The 22,977-nt window shown below is 38.7% G+C and overlaps 1 protein-coding gene across 1 annotated transcript in view; it reads right to left on the bottom strand.

Moving 5' to 3' along the window:
- LOC102200715 (protocadherin-15-like) overlaps nucleotides 1-22,977 on the bottom strand; it is a 219,770-nt gene that overhangs the window by 178,933 nt on the left and 17,860 nt on the right. Inside the window, exon 2 of the mRNA XM_005747367.1 lies at nucleotides 13,598-13,748. Coding sequence (XP_005747424.1) covers nucleotides 13,598-13,730 — 133 coding nt within the window. The 5' untranslated portion in view covers nucleotides 13,731-13,748. The remainder of the gene's footprint in view (nucleotides 1-13,597; nucleotides 13,749-22,977) is intronic.

Here is a 22,977-nt window from a genome sequence, read left to right as displayed (position 1 = left end):
TGTGTGTGCGAACAGCAGATGACAGATGTGTATCCCCTGCCTCACTGCCTTTTTATCCTTCAGTGTAAGCTGATGCCCCTCATATATTACTAACCAGCCATTTGTTCTCTACGGGGCACCTCAGTTTCTCAGTCTCTCTCTACCCACCGTCTCTCCTCTTCCCTGTCTACTCTAATTTGCCTCCTCCTTTCTACCTGTCAGCCTGATTTCCCCCTCAAATAATAAAAATTAAACAGTATGAAACAGTAAACAGCCTGGGTTGTAAGTTAAAGTGGCAGATGAACATGATGAGATTTCCCCAGATGAAATGAGTGAAATCTTTTAAGGTCGTGCTAATTTAAAGTTTCTCTCAAGTGCAGTGAATTCTTCCAAAATAAATATTGATTAAAGCAAATTCTTCCAAGTGTTTGCACAAAGATGGAATGAATTTTGTTGCCACTCTGTTACCAGTTTCCAAATTAAATAATGCATTAAAGCAATCCTCTGTTTCACTGATGAAGAGTCACATTCACAGAAATTCAAATTCTCTGCTCTTTATTTCAAAAGGTCACAGGCATATTTTCACACCCATTAAAGTGGCTCACGAGACAGTTAGCGTTCTCAAGCATACAGGCGCCCATATCATATCCTGCAAGTATCTACTCATGTTCACCTTCAAAACTTTACCTGTGTATTTTTATTCTCTCATTGATATGTACTTGTCTTCCTATAAGCGCTCACAGAATCTTCTTTAAGGATACACTTTTGCTCTCATCTTTCAAAGTTTCTTGTAAAGAAATATATAATCACTGGAATGACTTTGTGCACGAGCAAGTGAATAAATCCATCTAATGCCAGCTTCCTCTCAAGCTGATGAAAAGCTCCACTGAGAACTGTGCAAGGGGAATTGGGGTGAAGCATTCAAGGTGCGGAGCTCATAAAAAAGACTTAAAACTTTAAAATTCAGACAATATCACAGGTAGTCACAGAAAAAAAAGAGAGAAAAGTTTAAATCCTTTCAGTTTTATCATCATCAAGCACGTCTTTATTTAAACTCGGGGCGTTTCAATCAATAACTCCTTTATTTATTATTCAAATGCAGTCCATCTAAATTTGGCAGTCACAATAAGCAGGTACAGGTTGCCAAGAGCGGCAGAGAAAAAACTGTCCCCATTAAGAACAAAGTTGACTAAGAAAAAACTGAGAGAGAAGTGGCTTTGACTGTTAATGACCAAAGCAGTGATCCGCAGTCAAACCAGACTTGAGCTTGCAGAAAATGACTGTCATTGTTTTCAGTACATACAGAATCACAACCCAGCAACTGTCTCCATGGTACAAACATGGATGTTGCTTAGGACATGTTTTCCACAACTCCATGTGGACACTGACACCACTTTACACAGTTTAGACAATCTAACCCTGATGTCGGTCTGCCCCCACACACTCACGCATCCTAGAGTTACCATAAAATATACATGCTGAGGCCGTGACTCAGTGGGACACCTGGACAAGCCTAACTGTGGGATGCTCGCTGTGTGTGTCTATCTGGTTGGATACAGAATGAGAAGACACACTGAGAAGACAAAGTGCATTAATGTATTGATCTTGTATTATTGTCACTCAAGTAAAAGTAAAATTTGACATTCCTTAATAACAAACATAGTATTTTAATTATTGAGTTTTAGAGCCAAGCTTTGGATAACACCACGTTTCTCCATTTCCATTCTTTATTTACATTTCCAGTCAACCTTTATATCCATCTAGATATATGTGGGGCATAGCAGAGAACCATAGATCTGTTGGGAAAATAATGAAGCCTAGATGACCTGAAAGACACTAAATGTAAGAAATTAAGAGTTTTGATGGGACAATCAGCTACGTCAGTGAGTTTGTAGGCCACACATGATACAAACAGACTTTGTCTTAAACCACTGTGTGTCTTGAAGTTTTGCAGACATGAATTCAGGGGAGTAAACTAAAACGCATTACCATAAGCTCACATAAAAAAAAAGACCAAAAGAATTTCACAACGGCCAAGAAATCCAAATAGCAGCTATCTCTGGGTACACAAGAGACACACAGCAATGTGGACAACACAGCAAAGAATAAGGAGAGACTCAGACAGTATATACACAAGACAACAAAGGGTGAGGTAACAGATGAGGAATACAGCTGAAACCAATCAGGCACAAGGAGACAAAGCAAAAAAGGACAAGTCACGTAAAAGTACATACAAAGTTCCAGAGATGTGTGGATTTCAAAATAAAACAGAAAGCAAATAAACAGGGAAACAGCTAACACAGAAGCAAACACTTTCCTTGAGCATTTGCAAAAGTAAAATAAAATGAAGGGTCTTCTTGCACCACCACCTTTGGAACTTCATAGTTAGTCGCCATGGATCGAATAAGATCTAGCTTTGAAATGTATTTATGAACCTGTTCTCTGATTTCAGCTAATCTCCATGTTTAGCCACACACATGTGTTAAGACAGCTTCTGAATATATAATTCGATAACAAATTAATAGTGTGTCTGCAGGAGTTAAATTCATGGCAAGAAGTCTGATGGTGTGGACTAACGTGACATATTGCTGAGCCAAGGTTGCTTTCTTCCGATATGACAGTGAAGAACACCACAGACATCCCTGATCTTTCAGAGCCATCACCTTGGCCTGCATCCATTTAAATAATTGATTCATTTCATCAGATGATGTTTCAGATTGGCTCTGTGAGTGAAGTATAGTCAGCTATCTTACAGGGTACTTGTTATTTATCTATGTTAATATAAAAAAAACAAATCTTCACATTTTCACATACACATATAATCAGTTTTATTGCAGATGAGAACATCAATCCTTATGCATTTCTGTAAAGTGAAAAGGAAGCTATAGTGAGCTATTAAAGCTAGCTTAGCATAGCTACACACTGGAAACGAGGTATAATGGCTAATATAGCTCTATATAAAGGTTACAGATTAACCAATTCAGCACCTAGGCCAAACCTGATCGCAATGACAATTTTAGGCGATTATTGTAGTAAATATATGTTGACTTAATATCCAGTACTATACCAGATTAGTTGCAAAAACCAATTACATTTAAGGGTAGCACTGAGGAAGCAAAGTTTTCGATTTCTGGCAAATTGTTTTCCATCTGATTCTGCAATAGTTTCTTAAGCTTTTTAATCATTTTTTACCAGGCCATATTGAGAAAGAGCAGTGCTCATTTGAGCACGTTGTACTTGACTGCATTCTGCTTGTTACCATCTGTTATATATTTGCATGGCTTCTTTGCCTGAAGTATACAGAGTGAAAGGGAAAACCCAATGGTGGTGAACTACAAAATATGCTGGAGTAATATGTGAACATACTGTGGCAATAAAGGCAAAGAAGTGTAATCTCAACAGACGCCTGGGTTGATCGGATATCTGAAAAAAAATATTGCTCTCTCAAAGGAGAGAGGAATTTGAAACTGCTTGATTGATGGCTACATAATTTGAATCTGGCATACCAAAAATAGAAGGTAAACATTTTATGATAATACTGTCTCGTCTCATGAAAAAGACTGAAGTGTAATGGCTAATTTAACAAGAGAGGAGATTGAATAGCTTCATGTGGTGTGGAACTGTAAAAAAATATATATACCCAAAAAAATCTTCCAGAATATCTTTTTTGAGATACTTCAGAAAGATCTGCGTTGACTATCTCTATTAAATTGTCACTAAATAGAATAGCAGTGACCTTATAATATGTGTATAACATAACCACAGTATGTCTTTAGTCATGGTGTTCTAGACAGCTTGCAAGTTAAATTAGACATTCTTCTTGATGCAACTTACTTAATCTGCACAAAAGTCCTTTCAAGACCATTTAAAAGCACAGTGTTAAAATAAATGAAAATGGTAGAATAAGAAGCCCAGCTAATATGCTTGCCCATTTATTCTATCAAATGCTGTGTCATGGCTGCAGCACAGCACAAAGCATATATCAAATTGTTTTGCTACAGGACTGCCTGGCTGGCTGACAGGTTTGACTCCTAAAAATATACTACAAAATCTTTCAAACACAAAAACTGAGAGACATGGTTGTAAACGGCTGAAATACATGAGCGGGCAGAGTGGAGAAAGGCTGTTTTTTCTTTTTAAAGTTCTCCTGTGTCATGTTCTTTTTAAGCTTCCATCAGCAGGTACACCCATCTACAGTCCCTGGGGTCCGATTTCTCTCTGTCTTTACTCCTCTACCCAACCAGCCAGCCATTCATCCATCACCCGTCCTATCCATCCATCCTTTCTACCCGATCCATTCATCCATTGAGGACAGAGCAGGAACAGAGGGGACAAAATTGGTGAGGAGATTATTTCAGGGGAATAGAGAAGAGAAACGAAGGGGAGAATTGGTGGAGGAGGGTAGGCTGAAAGGGGAGAGAAAGGGGGCAGTTGTGATGAGCGGATTGATGGGGAGTAGTGATGAGAGGAAAGGGGAAAAAGGAGATGAGAGGAGTAAAAGGAGGGGATTGTCAAAGAAAGACACTGCAACCTTGTGTTAGATTGATGCATCTCTGGAGAAAACGGATTGTCAACCCACTTGAATTCGAAAAACGAAAAAAAAAATGTATACACACAAAGACACGCATACGCACACACAGACTCAGTGCTGTAGGGATCACCACTTTGTCAGTGTGCTGGCTTATCCATTATTCCGCTTCCCCCCTTTCTCTTTCCCTATCTGCTTCAGTGTGTCAGGTCTGTTTGCAGCCAGTGCAGGGTTGAACACGGCTGACAGCAGTAGTGGCGATGATCGGACAGCAGTTAATCTGAAGACGCATAACGGAAATACATAAACACCTTCCCAGCACCCAAAATGCTTCTTGGGTAGCCTGCAACTGCACCAGGCTACGCACATTTCAATCTATAGATCCAGTTTGAATATTGACTATAGCTATGACTATACTATTAGCTGATGAAGTTAAAAAACAAAATAAAGGACTAGTTTGACATTTGTTCAATATGATCGACTGGTACAGAATCCACAGAGGTGATACTTCCGAAACACCTCCTACAGAATTCAGAGAGACATTTTTGAATACCTTGCCCAAGTCCATGAAGCACATAGTTGTGCTTCCACTCACCCTTAAATATCCTTGAGATGATAAAGGTCTACAACCACGACCAGGACAAAAACAGCATTTTTCCTCGTGACTCTGAGGTTTGACTACCAGATGGAGTCTCCTCTCCAGCACCCTGATGTAGACCTTCTTAGGGATTCCGAATAGTTTAATCCCCTTAAAGTCTCCATTGTTAGAGAGGGGAACCACTGTCAGTCTGCCAATTTGGAGGCATGGAGGCACCTATCGCTCAGTGTTCCAGAGGTGTCCAAACCAAGACAGCCGCACAACATCCAGAGCCTTAAGGCACTCATGACAAATGTCATCCACCCAGGAGTCTTGCCGCTAAGGAGTTGTTTAACTGCCTCAATACCACCTGATGGGTGAGACATCACCCTCATCCCTAGAGTCTGCTCCTTCTACGGAGGATGTGTCAGTGGGATTGAGTACATTCTCAAAGCCTTCCTTCCACTGCCTGACTAAAGTCAAGCAGCATCAAACCTCACCCATGCGAGAAGACCACTGGTTTTCCCTTCTGATTCCTCTCGTGATTTGCCAGAATTACTGGAAAACTGCTTCAAAGTTGAATGAAATCTTCATCCACTGGTATGTGTCAGCTGCTTGTGAAATCCAACAGACTAACCAGGGTCAATAGGACTCCGTCAACCTGACAGTTCCCTTTACTTTCAGTGTTCACTGTCTGGTTCAGGGATTAGCACAACATTTGCTCTCTGACTTATAATTTTGGATCTGTTGTCTTTTCTATGTTCACTTCAATGTTTCCCCCTTAATTTGAACTTTGAAATCTTTCAGTTCAGCAGAACTTTGAATATGTCCTTCAATAGTATGCTCTGCACATCCAAAGTGAAGTTCTCCATACTAAATATTATGTTATGTTTCTGTTGTATGTGTGAGTCAAGTGCAGATGATTTGGTAAACCTCACTGACTTATCATAATAAATAAGAATTGGGTATGTGGAAAGTAATATACAGGGATGGAGAGACAGCACTAAGGGGTAGTGCCAGTGGAATGATATAAGGAAAAAAAACAGCAATAAATGTTAGAGGGGTAAGGCTCCAAAAGCAAATGGAAAGGCAGAGAAAATATAATCTAGAGAAATACCAGTCTGCTTCAGAGATGGGATATGAGAAGAAAATGGTAGACAGGGAATAAGGGACAGATAAGCACAAAAAGAAGCTGATATAACAAAAGATGGAAGAGACATTCCCAAGCATCAAAGGAAAGCAGTAATAAATATTAAAATCACCTTGAAAACTCCACCCACGCACACTCACAAGGGAAAAATGTCTAACTAACAAATCAGTTTACGTCTGTCTGTGTATGTGTGTTCTTAGCTTAGCTTGACATCTCTTCGTCCCATCCACATCAAACTTGATGGATGTACTGCTAAGGACTTGAGTAAGTGCAGTGCCAAACATGAGGTGATTAGAATGAGGGGTAGCCTCATTTTGGTGGTCTCTTCCCTGCTGCTAGGCAAACAATCACCATTATCAAAAGCCTTATCATCAAAGGGAAATGTATGCTGTCATGACGCAATATATCAGTCCAGATCGTGTTATATGCTATGCTGCAATATCATATGTGACCATGATGTCACAGGATGAGTTTGAAAGAAGATCAAAGTGGATCATTTCAAAGAATAAGATGTCAGGATTAGAATTTTAGATTAATTCAAGTTATTGGGAGTGAAACAAGACCACATCCAAATAACGTATAAGACAGCCTGGGCTAATAAGTGTATTGAGGTCGCTGCAGTAGTATTATAAATCTTAAGTTTCGGTCTAATGTTACTTTGGATGGCAGAGGATTAGACAGGTATTTATTAAAGCACTTCAAAGTATGACCAATCAAATAGACATTAGTGAGTCTAATAAAACTGGGGTTGTGCTATTTAATTTGCAGTTATGCAGGCCAGAGTTTTAAAAACAGATATCATTAGTCTTGTAGCAATAGACAGGCAAGTACCCAAACAAGTCTTTCTTCAGCAGCAGGAGCGTTGTGCAAAGTTTAAACTAGTTTAAAGATGATTCACATTCACTTGCATCTAGTCCTCCACTACCAGGCATGGAATAATGCCATACAGGTGATATAAGGTGCTGATACATGGATGCATTGCTACCTTCCAAGAAAGGCAGCAATGCACTGACAAAATGCAACTGAGAATAAACAGCTAATAAACAAACTGATTGAAATGTGGCACCCAAGTTTAAAATGTTTTTGTGTCATGCAGCTAATGACAAAATGCCTAAAGAGAAGATGGTTCTTTGCTAAGTTGTCTGTTATGTGCACGTTATACCAAATAATTAGAAATTTTCAGGAGCAGGGTGGAGGAAACCTTTGAGGAGTGGAGCTATGGACATTATATTCATCTTTATTGAACAACAGTACAAGATCATGATGGTGACGTACAAACTGCATCCAAGAGAGAAACAGCCAAGTCATACTGCTATGGCAATACCAGCTCTTTCAATCCACACAGACAGCATGCTAGCACAAAGCTAGCAAAGAACACAGAGTCATTGGCTGAGTGCATGTCGACCTTTCCAGAGTATGATCTTCAAGTGATGAGTAGCTAGGCTCCAAACATTGTAAAATTCATTTCTACCTGTTCCTGCTTCTATACTACAATCGCTTTTGAGACTCTTTGATCTAATTTTCAATTTTGCTCCATGTTGTTAGTTTCGTGTTCATATGTATGCACTAATTATATTGTACATATTTTCATTAGGATACTTGGTAATTATGTGAAAGTGGTCATGATACGGATTAATGCAAAAGTCATTCAACAAGTAACGACAAATTAAATTCTACTGTGAGTGCAATGAGTAATTACGTAACTTAAATACTCACTGCATTACTTTAAAGAACAATGACAAGTAATGAGTAATGCTTTACTTTCTTTTTAGTAATAACCCCAATATCAGTTTTATGTGGACAACACTGGTTCATTCGTTGAGATAGTTGCCTTTTTTACGCTTAAATGATTCATAGGTCGGTTTAACAAACAAAGAGAAACTTTGAAAGGCTTTTTGAAACTACTGCTCAACACCCAGTTTATTAGCATCATGACCAGAATTATAACAATGTCTGGCTCTGTAGAAGCCAAAAAATAAAGCAGTGAGGAGGGGTTTGGGACTTTTGCACAGTACCTTTATATCAAGGAACAATCAAGGAAATGGCTTTTCAAACACTAGGCTACATTAATAGCTTAATATCTTTAGTGATTGATGTGTCGTGCTGGTTCGTGATACACAATCGGCAAATTTATTTATATCCTCACTTCTAATGCAACGTTGACCACACAGCTGTGAGTGTGGGTTCATTCACAGTGTGAGTGTCACCTTATGGTGAACTGTTAGTGAGTAGAAGCAGATTGTCACGCTCATGAAATTTTATGTCACATTTTTTTCCTGGAACATCTAAAAAGGTTTCTGGTATGACAAAGTTATCATAACAGGACAGGGTAAAGACAAAGGGGAAAAGCGGGATATCTAGTTGATTATGTACGGTGAAGTTTTCATTTTTTAAATTTACCATCCTGACATAGAGGTAATTACTCAGGTTCAGCAAAACAAATTAAAGTATTTAGTGTTTAGAAAAGAGCATGTTGACCATCAAGCTCAGTGTGTGACCACTTGAGCATAACATTTCAGCCTTTTTTGTTGGCTCTTGTTCACATGCGTTGATAAGTCACAGTCAATTAAAACAAACAGTGAAGCACCTATGCACATGTTAGCTTCAAATTAGTTCATAATCAGTCAAGTTAAAACTTCAATTAATGTTTCTCACTTGTCTCGCAGAGAAATTTTAGATGTGAATAAGCTGACAACGGCTAAAGTAAGCAATTTGTGTGCTACAAATCAAAATGATTTCAGCAATAAGTACTAAGATGTTATTAATTGGAGGTAGTGCCAAGTTTCTAGTGACGAAGACAAACAAGAGCATAAGAGTTTGGAGTAATTACAACTTTCAACAGCTTTGCCCGAAAGCTTGATTTGACTCATTGTCTGTTTAATCATCTTGGGATTGAGGCTCATTAAAAATATACTGGTACACTTCTCACCCGGCAAACGAAAAGTGAGTAAATATATTCCTACCTAGGGAGCAAGGCTAATTAAAACAACCTAGTACCCTTGTCGTGTGATGGTCCAAAAAGTTAAAAGCAACTGCTCATCCTGGGACATGGGCTCATTAATAAAACACCAGCACTTGTGTCATAAGGGGACCATAACTGAGTAAAACATTGTCTGTCAAAAGGGTACCCAGGCTCATTAAAACATACTATTCTTGTTCTAAGCAGTTCCACCAGGATAATGACCGGATCTGTAACTGAATCCAAGTAGGCATGTGTGGTAGGGTTGGACGATGTCTACCACATTGCAAGACTTTTATAAGCTACTCCTCCATTTGAGTGTGAGTAATCCTATAGTCACACTTGGAAAACTGGTGTTTGAGCCCACAGCACTACCAAATTATTGCAACTGTGTGCAATGACATTGCAGTATTCTTGCCTTTGAAATGGTTACTGCAAAGATGGGTACCAGGTCTCTGACCACTCGCACTCTGTTGCTGTCTTCCAAAACAAATTTGGTCAGTCCTTTATCAATCAGATAAAGGACTGACCAATGAATGTAGCCATCAATGAATGGGATCAAGTTAGCAAGTGCATGCAATCTCTTTGTGATAATACAGAGATCAAATGTGATCATTTGACCACATACACTGGGATTCACTTAAATTCACTATATAAACTGTTTACAATCAGAGTCCAGCCAGAACCTCATAGACTTAAAGCAGTAATTCAGAAATTCTTCCACAAATAGTGACATAGTTGTTGCAAGAAGGAAACTTAACTACAAAATGACACAGGTACTCAGTAACTTTGCTTTGACTGCCATATACTGGCTGGCAACTTGTTGAGCCAAGTCCTCCTTTGCAAAGAGACATGTGCAAACCTTTGTATTTGCCATTTAATCTGTTGGAAAATGATTGCAATCAGTTTGATTTGGATGACAATTGTTTGCAGACATGTTCCCTCCCACCAGGTTACCTGCACAGGAACTACTTGCAATGGGTCTCTGACTGCAAAACAATTCAGTGCAATCATTGGCTAACCACCAACGTTTCCTAACTGAACAAAACTTGTTATATTTTTACTCTACTGTTACTGAGCTATAATATCTATAATATCTATATAGTAAATATATAGATAGTGTGTTTGTTATAACATGGTATTTGTTCTGTGTTTTAATGGGATGAGCCAAATAAAATGAACATTAACACTCTTGATTGAGCCTTTAGAGATGCTGGATCTCATTTAACTTTGGGCATGTGTTACATAAGGATAACTTGTAAGGGGAAATGCACTTTTAAAACTTAGTTTGAAGCAAGATACCAAAATTGAGGCTAGTTTTTTTTTTTGTTTTAACATTTTGGCTGATCAGTGCACGTTCCCCTTCTATCTCTGCGCAGATGCATGGGCGCTCAAAGACGCTCACCTCTGACTAACACCCCTGTCACTTAAATGCCAACCAGATAAATCTCAAGGACTAAGAGTTAAATGGAATATTAATATTCAGATAAATCGAGCAGAAAGTCAAGAGAGTTTTACGCTGAGCTCTCCCATAGGTGATGACTTCATTTATCCTTCACCTTGCTTCAGCTTCCCCTAGGTTCAGAGAAATCAGAATGTGGATATTTTTTCAGCATTACAATAACTTATTGTAGGCAACTTTTCCCCTTTAGTTATTGCTCGTGTTAAACTCATTGGATATTACTGATATATTGTGAAGTGATAGAAGAGATACTCTTTATCACTTGGGCTGTAAAGCAAGTGATTTAAAGATTGAAACACCCACCAGGGCTGGACTGGGACAAAAAAAATCAGCCCGGGCATTTTGACTAGTGACCGGCCCACCATGGTATTATAGGAAAAGCCAAAGAGCCTTTATAATAAACTTAAACCTACACCATCCTCCCTATTCTGGTATTCTAAACAGTATTTAGCAAAAATATAAAACAACCTAATTTATAATTACATATACCTAACTAATAGGGTTGCCAACTCCCAGCAAAAAAAAAGAAAAAAAAAGGGAACCACTCCCGTACCCTCTGCCTCAAGATGCTTAATTGACAAAACCGATTTTAATTTAATGCACGTATAAAACAAATGCACAGAAATCTATTATTTTTCTCCAGTAATTAAATGGATTGAACATCTTTCTTCAACAGAATAGCAGACTGCACAGATGGTACCTTCCCAAAGGAAAGAATACTATAACTTACTAGGGTATATACTAGACTTGATATTTACTGAATACAATAATGGTAAATGGCCTGTATTTGTATAGCGCTTTTCTAGTCCCTAAGGACCCCAAAGCGCTTTACACAACCTGTCATCCACCCATTCACACACACATTCACACACTGGACTTCTTTACATTTTACATCAGATGAAAACTTTGGTTGGAAGATTCAGATAATTATTTATTGAAAGCTAAACATTTTAAATGAGAATAAGAAAGAAAAGTGTTTCTTTGTGCCCCCCTTTCCCTGTTAATGCCCTGCCTGGCCCCCTGGCAAAACTTTGCTAGACCCACCCCTGCACAGTTACCAGCCGTCAGCTACATAGAAAGGATCCTGGTGTTATTTGTCTCTCAGAAACAGTTCATAACTTCAACTCATTCATGTCACCTAAAAGGTAAACCTGTTTCTCCGTCACCTGTTCAGCTCTGATGATTCAGTAAGGACATCTCCTGGTTTCATCTTCATGTTTCTCTCTCACCACATATCCAAACCGATATCATGACGAGCAGCTTTTACAGCTGTGGCTCCAGCAAACATCAGCTGATAGTAGAAATTAACATTAAATACATTCTAACAACAGCTGATCAAGCTTAAACGTGCTGCTGTTGTGTAGCGCGACCTCCGCTTGTTTCCTCTTTCTGGCGCAAGAGAAACGCCAATCAGCTGATCAGCTGATCAGTTTCATGATTGATTTTGCATCTTTCTAGCTGAAGTAGTACGGGACAAATTGCGTTCCTTTTCACCTCAACTATAAAGTTCGACCTCCTCGGCTGTAATTGGTTCAGCCCAGAGTCGATCATGACCAACTGGCCAATCCACCACATCATTTATACCGTTAAAAAAAGAAAAGAAATAAAACCCCATCGGCCCATAAAAATGAAAAATCACGAGCGGCCCACTGGGCAAATGCCCGGTATGCCCGATGGCCAGTGCAGCCCTGACACCGACCTTAATATTTACATTGGAATCAATAGCATGTCTTTGGTTAGGTAGGCTATTCTGCTTTTGCTTCTTTTGTTTCTTCTTCTTGTATATTATTTGTAATTTCAATGAAACTTTCATATAAATGCAACTATTACATGACATTTACTAAATTAGTCCATCTTTAAATCGGTCTGTAAACAAGACAAAGGACTTTAGGTGATGACCATATACATTTACAACATAAAGATCCCCATTAAATTGCTATTTCTAACTTTGAGCTTGTAATAGGTTGCAGTTTCACTGTGGTGGTTCACTGTCAGGTTTGCCTCCCCAACTGTTTTTGGAGTCTTGTGAGGTTTACTATCAACATTCTTATCTGTCATGCAGCACCAACAGGGAGGTGTCTAATTAGTCCCAAATTCATTCTGCAGCATGACAACGGTCCCAAACATACAGCCAGAGTCATAAAGAACCATCTTCAGAGGCAAGGAGTCCTGCAACAGATGGTATGGCCCCCGCAGAGCCCTGATCGTAACTTCATCATGGCATTCTGGGATTTCATAAACAGACACGAGCAACTGAGATGAACTATGGCAACTCCTCCAAGACTTTACCTGCTGGACACGTTGAACAACTGTGTTTACGTGTAAAATCCAAACACCAATAAAGCTATTACTTTTCCATATGCAGCCTCTTCAAACCACCATATTGGTATTTCAACAGCAGAAATATAGTTTGGTCTGCTGAACCAAGGTGCAATTACAGTACTTTGAGCCATGACAGTAATTAAAAAAAAAAAAAAAAAAATCATCATTATTTTATGCATAATTGAGATAAAAATTTACTTTTTTCAGGGTGAGCAGGGAGGACTATCGCTACATGGTACACTGCATGTAAGTCATAAAATCAAAAAGAATCAATAACCCACGAAGCGTGGCTTAAGCAGATGGTATTAATTCTGAAGTACTGGCAGAAATGGGTATAAAATGTAATATAAACAGGAAAAATGCTGTAGTAGATGTTAGAATAAAAAGTAAAAGCGATTACATTCAAGATCCCCAGACAAGACCTTGTCACACATGAAATCATGAAAGAATAAAAAATCCTGCACTTTACTACCTAAAATAAGCCTTGACTCAAAAAAGTCATGCACAGTGCTGATATTAAAGCAGACTGAGGTACTGAATGAGACACATGAGACAAAACAAAGAGACAAAGTGGAGAGGGAGGACAGTGATCAGGACATGCAAAGAGAAACTCGCTTTACCTTCCGTGTCTTGGCCAAGGCAGGTTGATAGCATCAGCAGATACAGGACTCCCATTCCTGTTACACTTGACCATTTGCACCAGCCCCATGACAGCGGCCCCGTTAAGTGCATTCTAACCATCTTCACCACCATGCTTCACCAAGCATCCAGCTGGGCGAACAGAGAGAGACAGAGCAGACAGTTAGTCCCAATCAACTGATTCACTTTTAGCTGTGCAGTGTGCAACATTGAAAGCAGCAGCATAAAAACATCTGGTGGCCTCACTCATTGGAAAATAGAGAAGAAAAAAAATTCGAGTAAATTGCAGGTGTTGCCTTTATGTAATGCCTGACCTGTACCCAGGGTCTCAGTGAAATGCAATCTGGAAGCATATTTAGAGATTCTCTCCACAACTAAAAGAAACAGGCAGCAGGCAAAAGGAGTTGCAGAGCATTTGATTGCAAGTCTTCTGAGAGAGCAGAGAGACTCTGCAGAGGGTTATGGATATGGTTAAGCTTAGATTAATGTAATGTGAAAAACACTTCACCTGCAATCTACTCCCTTGCATTTGAATCTCAGCTTACCAAGTTTGACTTCTTGGAAATGGATGCACCGATTTCCCATCCCTTCAGTTGAAAAAGACACTTTCCATATTGACATCGCCCTCCATTACATCCCTATGGGTGAGACACCATCCCAATCCAAAGCTCAGATATCATTTAATATTCGTTTTGTGTCTGTACCTCACAGCCACTTTGTGGCAATCTAACATCTTTGATCAATCGTTGTGCTCGTGCATGAAAGCAAATGATTGTTTCACAGGGATTGCCGCCACAATGGGAAATATAGAAACCTGTGGATGATGAGAGGAAAGGAAATATTTTTGTGCAGTGTAAAATGCCAGTGGTGCTAACAACATTTCAGATCTTGCGGTGGAAAATGTGCCACATTTGAAATGCTCCACAGAAGAGTGGAGAGATATATTAAGCTGGCGTGCATGCAGTCTTGTTTGTGTGTGTGCATGTGTGCGAGTGTGTTTTAACCACTTAGGATGAGATTCATTAAATGTCATAGTGAGAACACAGAGATGAAGGGGAAAAAGTTTCTTTGAACTTAAAGAAATATTTGTATACTGTCTGACTCTGTGTGTACATATCTATTAATTGGTCTTGGATTGGTTTGTAGCAGCATCATTTAAAGTGAGTTCAGTTAAGTACAAGGAAAAACATCTTTCAGTCACTCACGATACTGACACACAACTACATTAATCTAAACACTCTCAGTCAAGGGTGAGCCACACCTAAGCTCTCTTATGTATGATCTAAGGTCTGGTAACTGTCTGTTAATGTTCAAACCCTTGCAATTTTAGCTTTTAATTGAACGCAGTTCCTACAAATCAGATATTTGTTAAATGTCACGGCTTAAACACAGAGCTGAGTACAAGGGAAATTCAAAATAGCACTCATAATATCAAATCAAGCACCTCCATGCTGTGCTTTCATCTTTCTATCAGAGCTGTAGTGTTTTTCTGCACAAGGTTTCAGTTAGTCAAAGGAGCTTGCAAAGAAAAGCGTCTGCAAAGAAAAGCGTCTGGACTTTGCAAGCTCCTTTGACTACGATGACCTGGATGACTGAGAACCTTCACAGACAAGGTTTCAGTTACTTACATCTGTAGCTACAGAGGACGAGTCAAGCGCCGACACTGACGGTGTCTCTTGTTAAAAGTTCATTTCTCCCAATCACGGAATTCAATTACGTGAAATATTCGAGATAGTGAACTATTATATGCAAGCACCTTACCCTTGTTTCATTCTTTATCTGCTTATTTTTGCAGTCACACTGAGAACATTATTTAATCTGCATAAAATATTACCCTGAGCAGGACCTTAATATACTGATACTGAACTCAACTAGGCTTATTCGGTTAGGACAACATTAACTGCTCCTCATCATGCAAAATCTGCTGTCTGTTTAATTAGAGACTAATTTATGAATCTCCCGTGGCAGAAATTCCTGTGACAGAGTCAAATTACTTTTGCCCAACCCTCTGAGTGGAGATAAAGTTGGCTGACAATGAAAATAAAACTGTGATATTCCACCAAACCTCTGAGGGGAAACTCTGTAGTGACTGGGACTTGAACTAAGAGCAGCTTTATTTAACAAGTGCCTCTTAGACTAAATGATTCTCATAACCGAGTATGACATATTAATAACAAGTTTTTCCCGCTCTATGCACGTACGTTTCCAGCTTTAGAAATGACAGTGTCACAGCAAGCCTGCAGGAATCTTAAAGCTCCTTGGATATTGTAGAGACATGCTGTCTCAACAGAGAAAGGATGTCTCAGCTTCAGAAGAGGGAGCCAGAACAATGCCCCAGGGCCCAGACGGTAAAAGCAGCCCAGTATTAAGCGGGCACTACCACACTGCAAAGAATGCATATATTTGCTGTCAAGTCCTGGATCTTCTTGGGAGCCAGAGCTGAACTTTATGTAGTTTACATTTTCCTTATGAACTGAATTTTAGCTGCACATATTTACTCAATTATTCCAAACTCCACTAATTAAAAATAAGCGGAGCTTCTGAAAAGTTTTGCTGGCACTGGTCGTGCTGGAAAGTGTATTACTGTATGTGTGGGATCGCTTTTATGGCAACAAGTGTCTTTTAGCAGCATTTTAAGTGTTTAACAAGCCAAAGCAAAAAAAAAAAAGTTGCGTAAAAGAAGAAGAGAGCGGAATGAATGCACTGTCAGGACTTTAGATTGGAGTGGTTGTGTCAATGAATTTGCTGAGCATAAGGTCGAAAGATGAAGTACTGATGGGTGAGCAGTTCGTCTTTCTGCTTTTGTAAAGAATTCATGTGCGGAAAAACTGTAAAAGATCTAGAAGTTGATCCACTGGAAATGATTCTTGAATGAAAGATTCGATAATGAGGGATTCGCTTGTTTGGAAGGTTACCCCATCCGGTCAGTCTGTGGGGACCTGTGGTTAATGGGCTTCTCCATTTTTTCCTCCATGCCTGTAGACATCACAGTTGTCTTTCTGTTACTTTAGCAAGTTGCATTTACTCCAGTGTGATGTGGTGGTATGTCAGCCCCGGGGCCAGTCACGGAGGTGTTAGGCCTGTGGGCAGATGGGTCTAATTTTTATGAGTCCTAAATGTTTCAAAACTTTGAGTGCACATCTTACACACATCATTGTTTTCATCCTGTACATTGACACAGTGCCTCTTTCTATTAAATTCTCAGACATTTTCAGAGCTTCTCCCCCTTCTAACATGAACCACCCAGATCAATCAAAGTTTGAACCAAAACTGCAAGCGAGGCAGCTGTTTATTCTTTTCTTTTTTTTTTTAAAGGGCCAAACAAAATTATGCCAGTGTGTTACATAATGACATACAGAAGTCACCGATAGAGGGTGAGAGTCTAAACAATGCAAACTAGCCAGCACTGTTTGGACACGAAGGAACCTTTATAGTGGAATTTCAGCTGTGCAACTGTGTTTAGCTATTAAACATCCTATAAAATGCATAACAAAACTGAAAACCAAGCAATCAAGTGAGCACACTAATAAACTATAGTGTCAGTTACTCAGAAAACATCCACAAAGTAAAATAAGCTAAAGGAGATAAGTTGCTAAGCGACTGTCTTGATAGATTTTATGTGTGTATTTATGAATTGATTCATTGCACTTAAATACATACTGTACAATGTGATTAACTGAATCAATTAATCATATTCTGCAGCTAAATTGTGTGGCGGTTTGCACTGTGCATAACAAAATGCCAGCTCACTTTGCTGCTGTTAGTGGTGCTAGCGCTAGCAGGTTTTCTTCTTTGCATCCATGCCCTTCTGCTCAATGTAGTTATGCATTGTTCAGATTACAAGAGGGAATATGGCAGTTTACTCTACCACAGCCAAAATACAGGAGTTGGCTATCTGTGTCCTTCCATAAATAGTCATGTTACAGTCATAGCTAATGCTTGTGTTTTATGGCTTATGTTTTTGTATAGTTGCTAAAAGCAACTGTGAATAATTATTTAGCCGTTTAGCTCCATTAGCTCCCTGTTAGTAACCACTATCTTCAAAGCAGTCTCTTCCTCCTCTTTGCCTGCTTAGATCAGCTCTCCTTTCACCTTGCTTGTTTACAACCTTCCATCACGGAGCGAGCTGCTGCTGTTTGCTGGGACTAGAGGCAGTTTGCTGAGTAACATCTTACAACTGATAGTTTATTGCCATTAACAATAATAAAATATGATACCAGCAAGTATTTCTGGTGCTGACTAGTAAGAGAAGGAATGCTCTAATCATCTGCTTGCATTCACCCCTAAAAATCATGGCATCATTCATTAAAGCTGATTAACCTCCTTAGGGAAGCATGGATGTCATATTATGATCCTGATAAAACACCAAAGAGCTCAAAAGGTGAGTTTGAAGTGTATTTAAATGACAAATGAAACACAAAACATAATTTGTCAGCGTTATAAAGTATTAGTGGATTTTTTTCAACATAATTGGGTCAATTTTATATCATAAATTTAATCCTTTTTCCCAATAATCAACCACAGGTGATGCTATATTCAAGGTTCTCAAATAACCTTAACTCCTAACTCCTAGCAAAATCCCATGATGCATATTTAATTTGTACATTGAGCAACTACAAGCATACAGATATCCTAAAGCGTACAGGCTAAATATGTCATGGCATTTATTATGGACATGATGTGTATAAGCATAGCAGATACAGTATGCAAATGAAATTTAGATGTATTTTGAATAATAGCTGTCATCAGTTTCCTCTAAAAATGGTTTAAAAAATAAAACGTGCTTCAGGGTCAAGATGTTACTTTCGATTAAGTATGTAGCCACTCAACAACAATTATTTTAATTGTCACACAAACAATAATGAGTCACAGTTGCCTTTGAAGCCCAGTCACCCTTTGAAGTGAGACTCTCATAAGTTAAAATCACTGAGTTCATAACCTCAAACCTTAACAACCATGGCAGTATTAATCGTAGGTATAGATTTGTGCTTTATTAGACGTCATATTAAAAAGATGAACTCTGACTTTGAGGTCAAGGTCAATGAGATTAGGTGATAAAACTGTGGTATCAGTTCGAAAACCCGGCGTCACCTTGTACTCAAGTTATCGCATTGACAAACTTGGGTGAGTAAGTGCTTAGGGGACAGTAGGAAGGAAAAACACCCTTTTAACAGGAAGAGGTAGAACCAGGGTCAGGGAGGGGCGGTCATCTGCCGGCACAGCGTGTGGGTGAAGGAAGGAATGTTCCATGAATCATTCGGACATTAAAAATCCACCTAAGACATGAGCCAGTGCTCTGTCTACACAACATGACAGAAAACTTCATAAAGAGCCCATTTCAGATGGTATCTTTTGCATAGCCTATCACAAAGACACATAATTTGCTCAAATTTCTTTAGTTGAATCTATGAAAAATGTCAAAGATATCAAAGTTTGACAGGCACAAAACAGTATTTTTGCACCAACAAGATGATTCCCAAAGCGCTATCAGCCAAAAATCTGCCTTATATACTGGATTTCCACTTTTGTTTGCCCATGTTCCAATAAATTGCTGCACCTATTTCACATTCTCCTAGAAAACAGAAATGAAGGGGCTCAAAAGTTTTTTTTACAGTACTGTATTATCAACAGACATTTGTAATCAATAAATACTGATTTAATCAGAAGGTCTTTTGTTGATTCACTAAGCCTAAATGTCTACGCTGAATATGCAAACAAGATGAGGAAGTTCATCTGAATGAAAGCTCGCCTCAGTAAAAGAATATTACACTGTGCTTCTGCCAAGCAATATGACCCCAGCTTCCTGATTAAGTGTAGATCAATCACAATTAAAGAGATACAGACAGAAAATCCCAGCAGCTTTAATCAGAATTATCAGGCTTGAAAACACTGACAGGCTGTGCCACTTATTTTAAAATGATATTGATAAAGTTAATGTGTCCCAAATTTGCCATCCACTTTAATAAATGCTAAATTTATGTTTAATTACAGAAAAAAAGGGAAAAAAAGGCTTGGAAATCATTATTTGTATCCATATGGCGAACTTAAATAGGACACACTTAAAAAAGAAGTCTAAGAGTGCAGAAGTTATTTTATGCCAGTTGGCTTTCCTGGTTGAATAAATATAACTTTGCTTTATCAGTGCTACAGTCAACTATAATGCAAACATGTGTTTTAGAGATTTAACGGTGGAATATTTGATCATAGAGCTAAAAACAAGGATTCTTTTTGCATCATGCATGACACAGAATATTTGATAACAGTTACTGAATGCACCTTTGCATTATAATCACATAGTACTAACACAGTGTTAATACCTGGCCTGCAGTCCACATCAAAACACTGCACTTGTTTTTTGCATAACTAGTTAATACATCTAAGTATACATTTTTTGGTTTATTTTAAGAGAAATGTGCCACATAGATGTTAGCTATATTGTGTCAAAGCTCATTTTTAATGCTTGTTCCTTGTCAGTGGTTGCCAGCGTTGTGCTAGTTGATGTAATAAAAGACGTCAGTACCAGACAATTACAGGGAATTAAAACAATGTTGCCCAGTCAGACAGCTAGACAGATATATCACAAAAAAATCAATTTAAGAACAGCAACAATCCATCTAAGGAATTTCTTGTATCAATAAAAACACATTTTCATATACATTTTTGGACTCATCTCTGTGAAAAAAGAAGTTCTGGATCATAACTGTGAGACTCTTTCTGCGTGTGCATGTCTGTGTTGGGCTGAGTCGCTGCCTCATGTTTAATTCCCTAAAGTTGACAGAGCACTCTGGCAGACAATAGTAGGCCATGTTGTAAGCGTCAGTAACCAGGATGAAGTGTATTAGGGCTGAAGGCGCTTCTCCTCTGGTGGAACTTCAAAAACTTTTATTCCTCCAGAGAGGAGCGGAAATACACCCAGAAGAGAGCGAGCGAGCGCGAGAGAGACTCAGACAAAGGAAACGAAGAGGAAACGTGGAAATGCAGTGGAAACAGAAAAAGGAAACGGAGAAAACAGAGAACAAGAGGAGGGGTGGGTGGAGGGGGGGGTGGCAACAAGAGATTACTTAAGGAAAAAGGAAGCAAGAAAAAAAGAAGGAGACTTTGTCCATGTCAGTACTACACAGACAGAAGAAAAGAGAAAATAGGAAAGAGCCAGAGTCTGCGCCCTGAACTTTAAAGGTGACTGCTTTGATTCAAAGGTTTGCTTAATACCTTTATTTTTTTTTTCCATTTAGAGTTTCCATTATTCTGATGCATTTCCAAACCACTCTTTATCTGAACAATCAGTTACTGAACCAGCCTGCTTTAACCACGTATTGAGTGCTCCAAATGGTTACATTGCATTAGCAACCACAGCACATAGCTAATTAGCAATATTACATAATGGCTTTGTTTAAAGTGTTGCATTTCATCCTGTTTTTACACCAACGCAAAACCTACTTCTATTAAAAAAAAAGCTTAATTCACCGCATTGCTTCAATAGGACACGTTAACAGACAATCCTGCTGCTTTTATGCCTCCCTGTCAGAGCCTGATATTAACCAAGCAACCGAGAAGAGCATAAGTTATGACAATGATTCGTTTATAGCATCCTAAATAGCTAAAGCAGTTATCTAGATTAGTTATTTGTAGAAAATCAATAAATACATTTATGTGCAGCTATAATATATCTGAACAAGGTTAACCAAGCAAAAATTTGGATCCTGAATCACCATCGACTTCTAGTCTTTTCTCAGCATCTTGTCATGATTGACAAAAATACTTTCAAAGAGTCCAATATAGTTCTTAAACATCACCTTTGGTGTCCTTTTTATATTTTTTAGTAAGCAAAAGCTTCTATACAAGAATTGTCTTCTACCTTTTTTATTGATTCGTTTAAACTTTCTTTAAAAAAAAAGGAATAATAAGATGGAAATACACTTAAGTGATGACTCAAACCCACAATTTTGAGTCCAACATTTTTCCTAAACCCATGAAGTTTCTGTCGTCGTACCGTGACCAGTTTTGACCATAGAGATGATGTCAGGGTTTAATTTATGTGCTCCTTAAAACTCCTTATCAAATCTTCAGTAGATGGGCAGTTTCAAAGGCATTAAAATACTGGTGCATGGGACACTGTGAGCTTTTAAAAGCTCAGCTTAAAGGTGTGCTATAAATAAATTTTGCTAATAAAAGTCTGTAAAAGGCACAATGACAACTGACTAGTTTTGTGAACTCAACAAGGGAAACAGCAAAGTGGCATTTTGGAAAGACAGGTGCCCATAAGACGCATTAAAGGCCTAGACCTGGGAGTCGATACATCACATGTTAACAAGAGGATACTGATCGCAGGGTGGGGAGGAAATAAGTAGAGGGTATAGCCAACATATTGGAAGGATAAAGAAGATAATAAGGTAGAAACAATGGCAAACAAAAAAGTTAAGGGCCGTAAAAACAAGCGAACAAATAAAACAGACAAGCTCTGGATTGGAAAAAACAAAAATTTAGGCTTTAAACAGATGCAATATTGATAGATAACATGTGTTTTGTTAAAAAATAGTAATATAAAGAAGCTACGTAAGTTAACCTGAAACAATAGGAGAAAATAGAGGCGATGACATGCTGTCTCAAGTTGTTCAGCTCCTTTTTTGTTTGTGATCAGCTTCTTGTCGCTGCGTGTGACTGATGAGAGGTTCTCGCCGTCACTCTGACTGACTGTATATGTGTGTGCGCAGAAAAAGACAACAAATCAAAATATTTTCCTTTAGCTGTCACGACCGACATCTGACTATGTCTTTTCTGTCAGTCCGTCTGTTTTGCCTGCCTGTGTTGCTTGTGTAAGTGTGCGTCTGTCTGTTTCTTTTTTCAGTGTTCTGTTTGCTTTGTATCTTTCACAGTTTCTATGCTGCCAAGACAAGAAATTTCCCTCTTATTTTCTGTTCCAACAGATGGCTGACAGCCTTACTGAGCAACTTACTGTGGGGTTTACTGTCAGGCTTAAGTGTGCTGGACAGAGAGCAAAATGATCCGCGACTCGTTGCTTGTAGGATGGTCTGTAACAGCCGTGGTGACAGGACGGCAAAACACAAAGCACGGTGACGTTTTTTGTTTTTTTTTCCCAAATCCTATTGACTCAATAGGATCCTATTGACTCAATAGGATTTCGTTTTTGTGTATCATTCAGTGTTTAAGTGGACTTTGAAACATAAAACAAAAGAGTAGCTTCCAATAATCCTGCACACGTAGACAACATTTAGAGTCTGCTTTTTGTTCCTTGCATAAGCTTGTATAATTCTATCAAATGAAGCCTAGAGAACACATATAGATGAGATTTACAGTAATACGTGCCCCTGCATTTGGAGTTTGAACAGCCATTAAACCACTT

The sequence above is a fragment of the Pundamilia nyererei genome, unplaced genomic scaffold (genome assembly GCF_000239375.1).
Source record: "Pundamilia nyererei isolate P.nyererei 1_Seehausen unplaced genomic scaffold, PunNye1.0 scaffold00196, whole genome shotgun sequence".
NCBI classification, from domain to species: Eukaryota; Metazoa; Chordata; class Actinopteri; order Cichliformes; family Cichlidae; genus Pundamilia; species Pundamilia nyererei.
The sequence above is the reverse complement of the archived record's forward strand: the minus strand, read 5'-3'. Positions and strand labels throughout refer to the sequence as shown.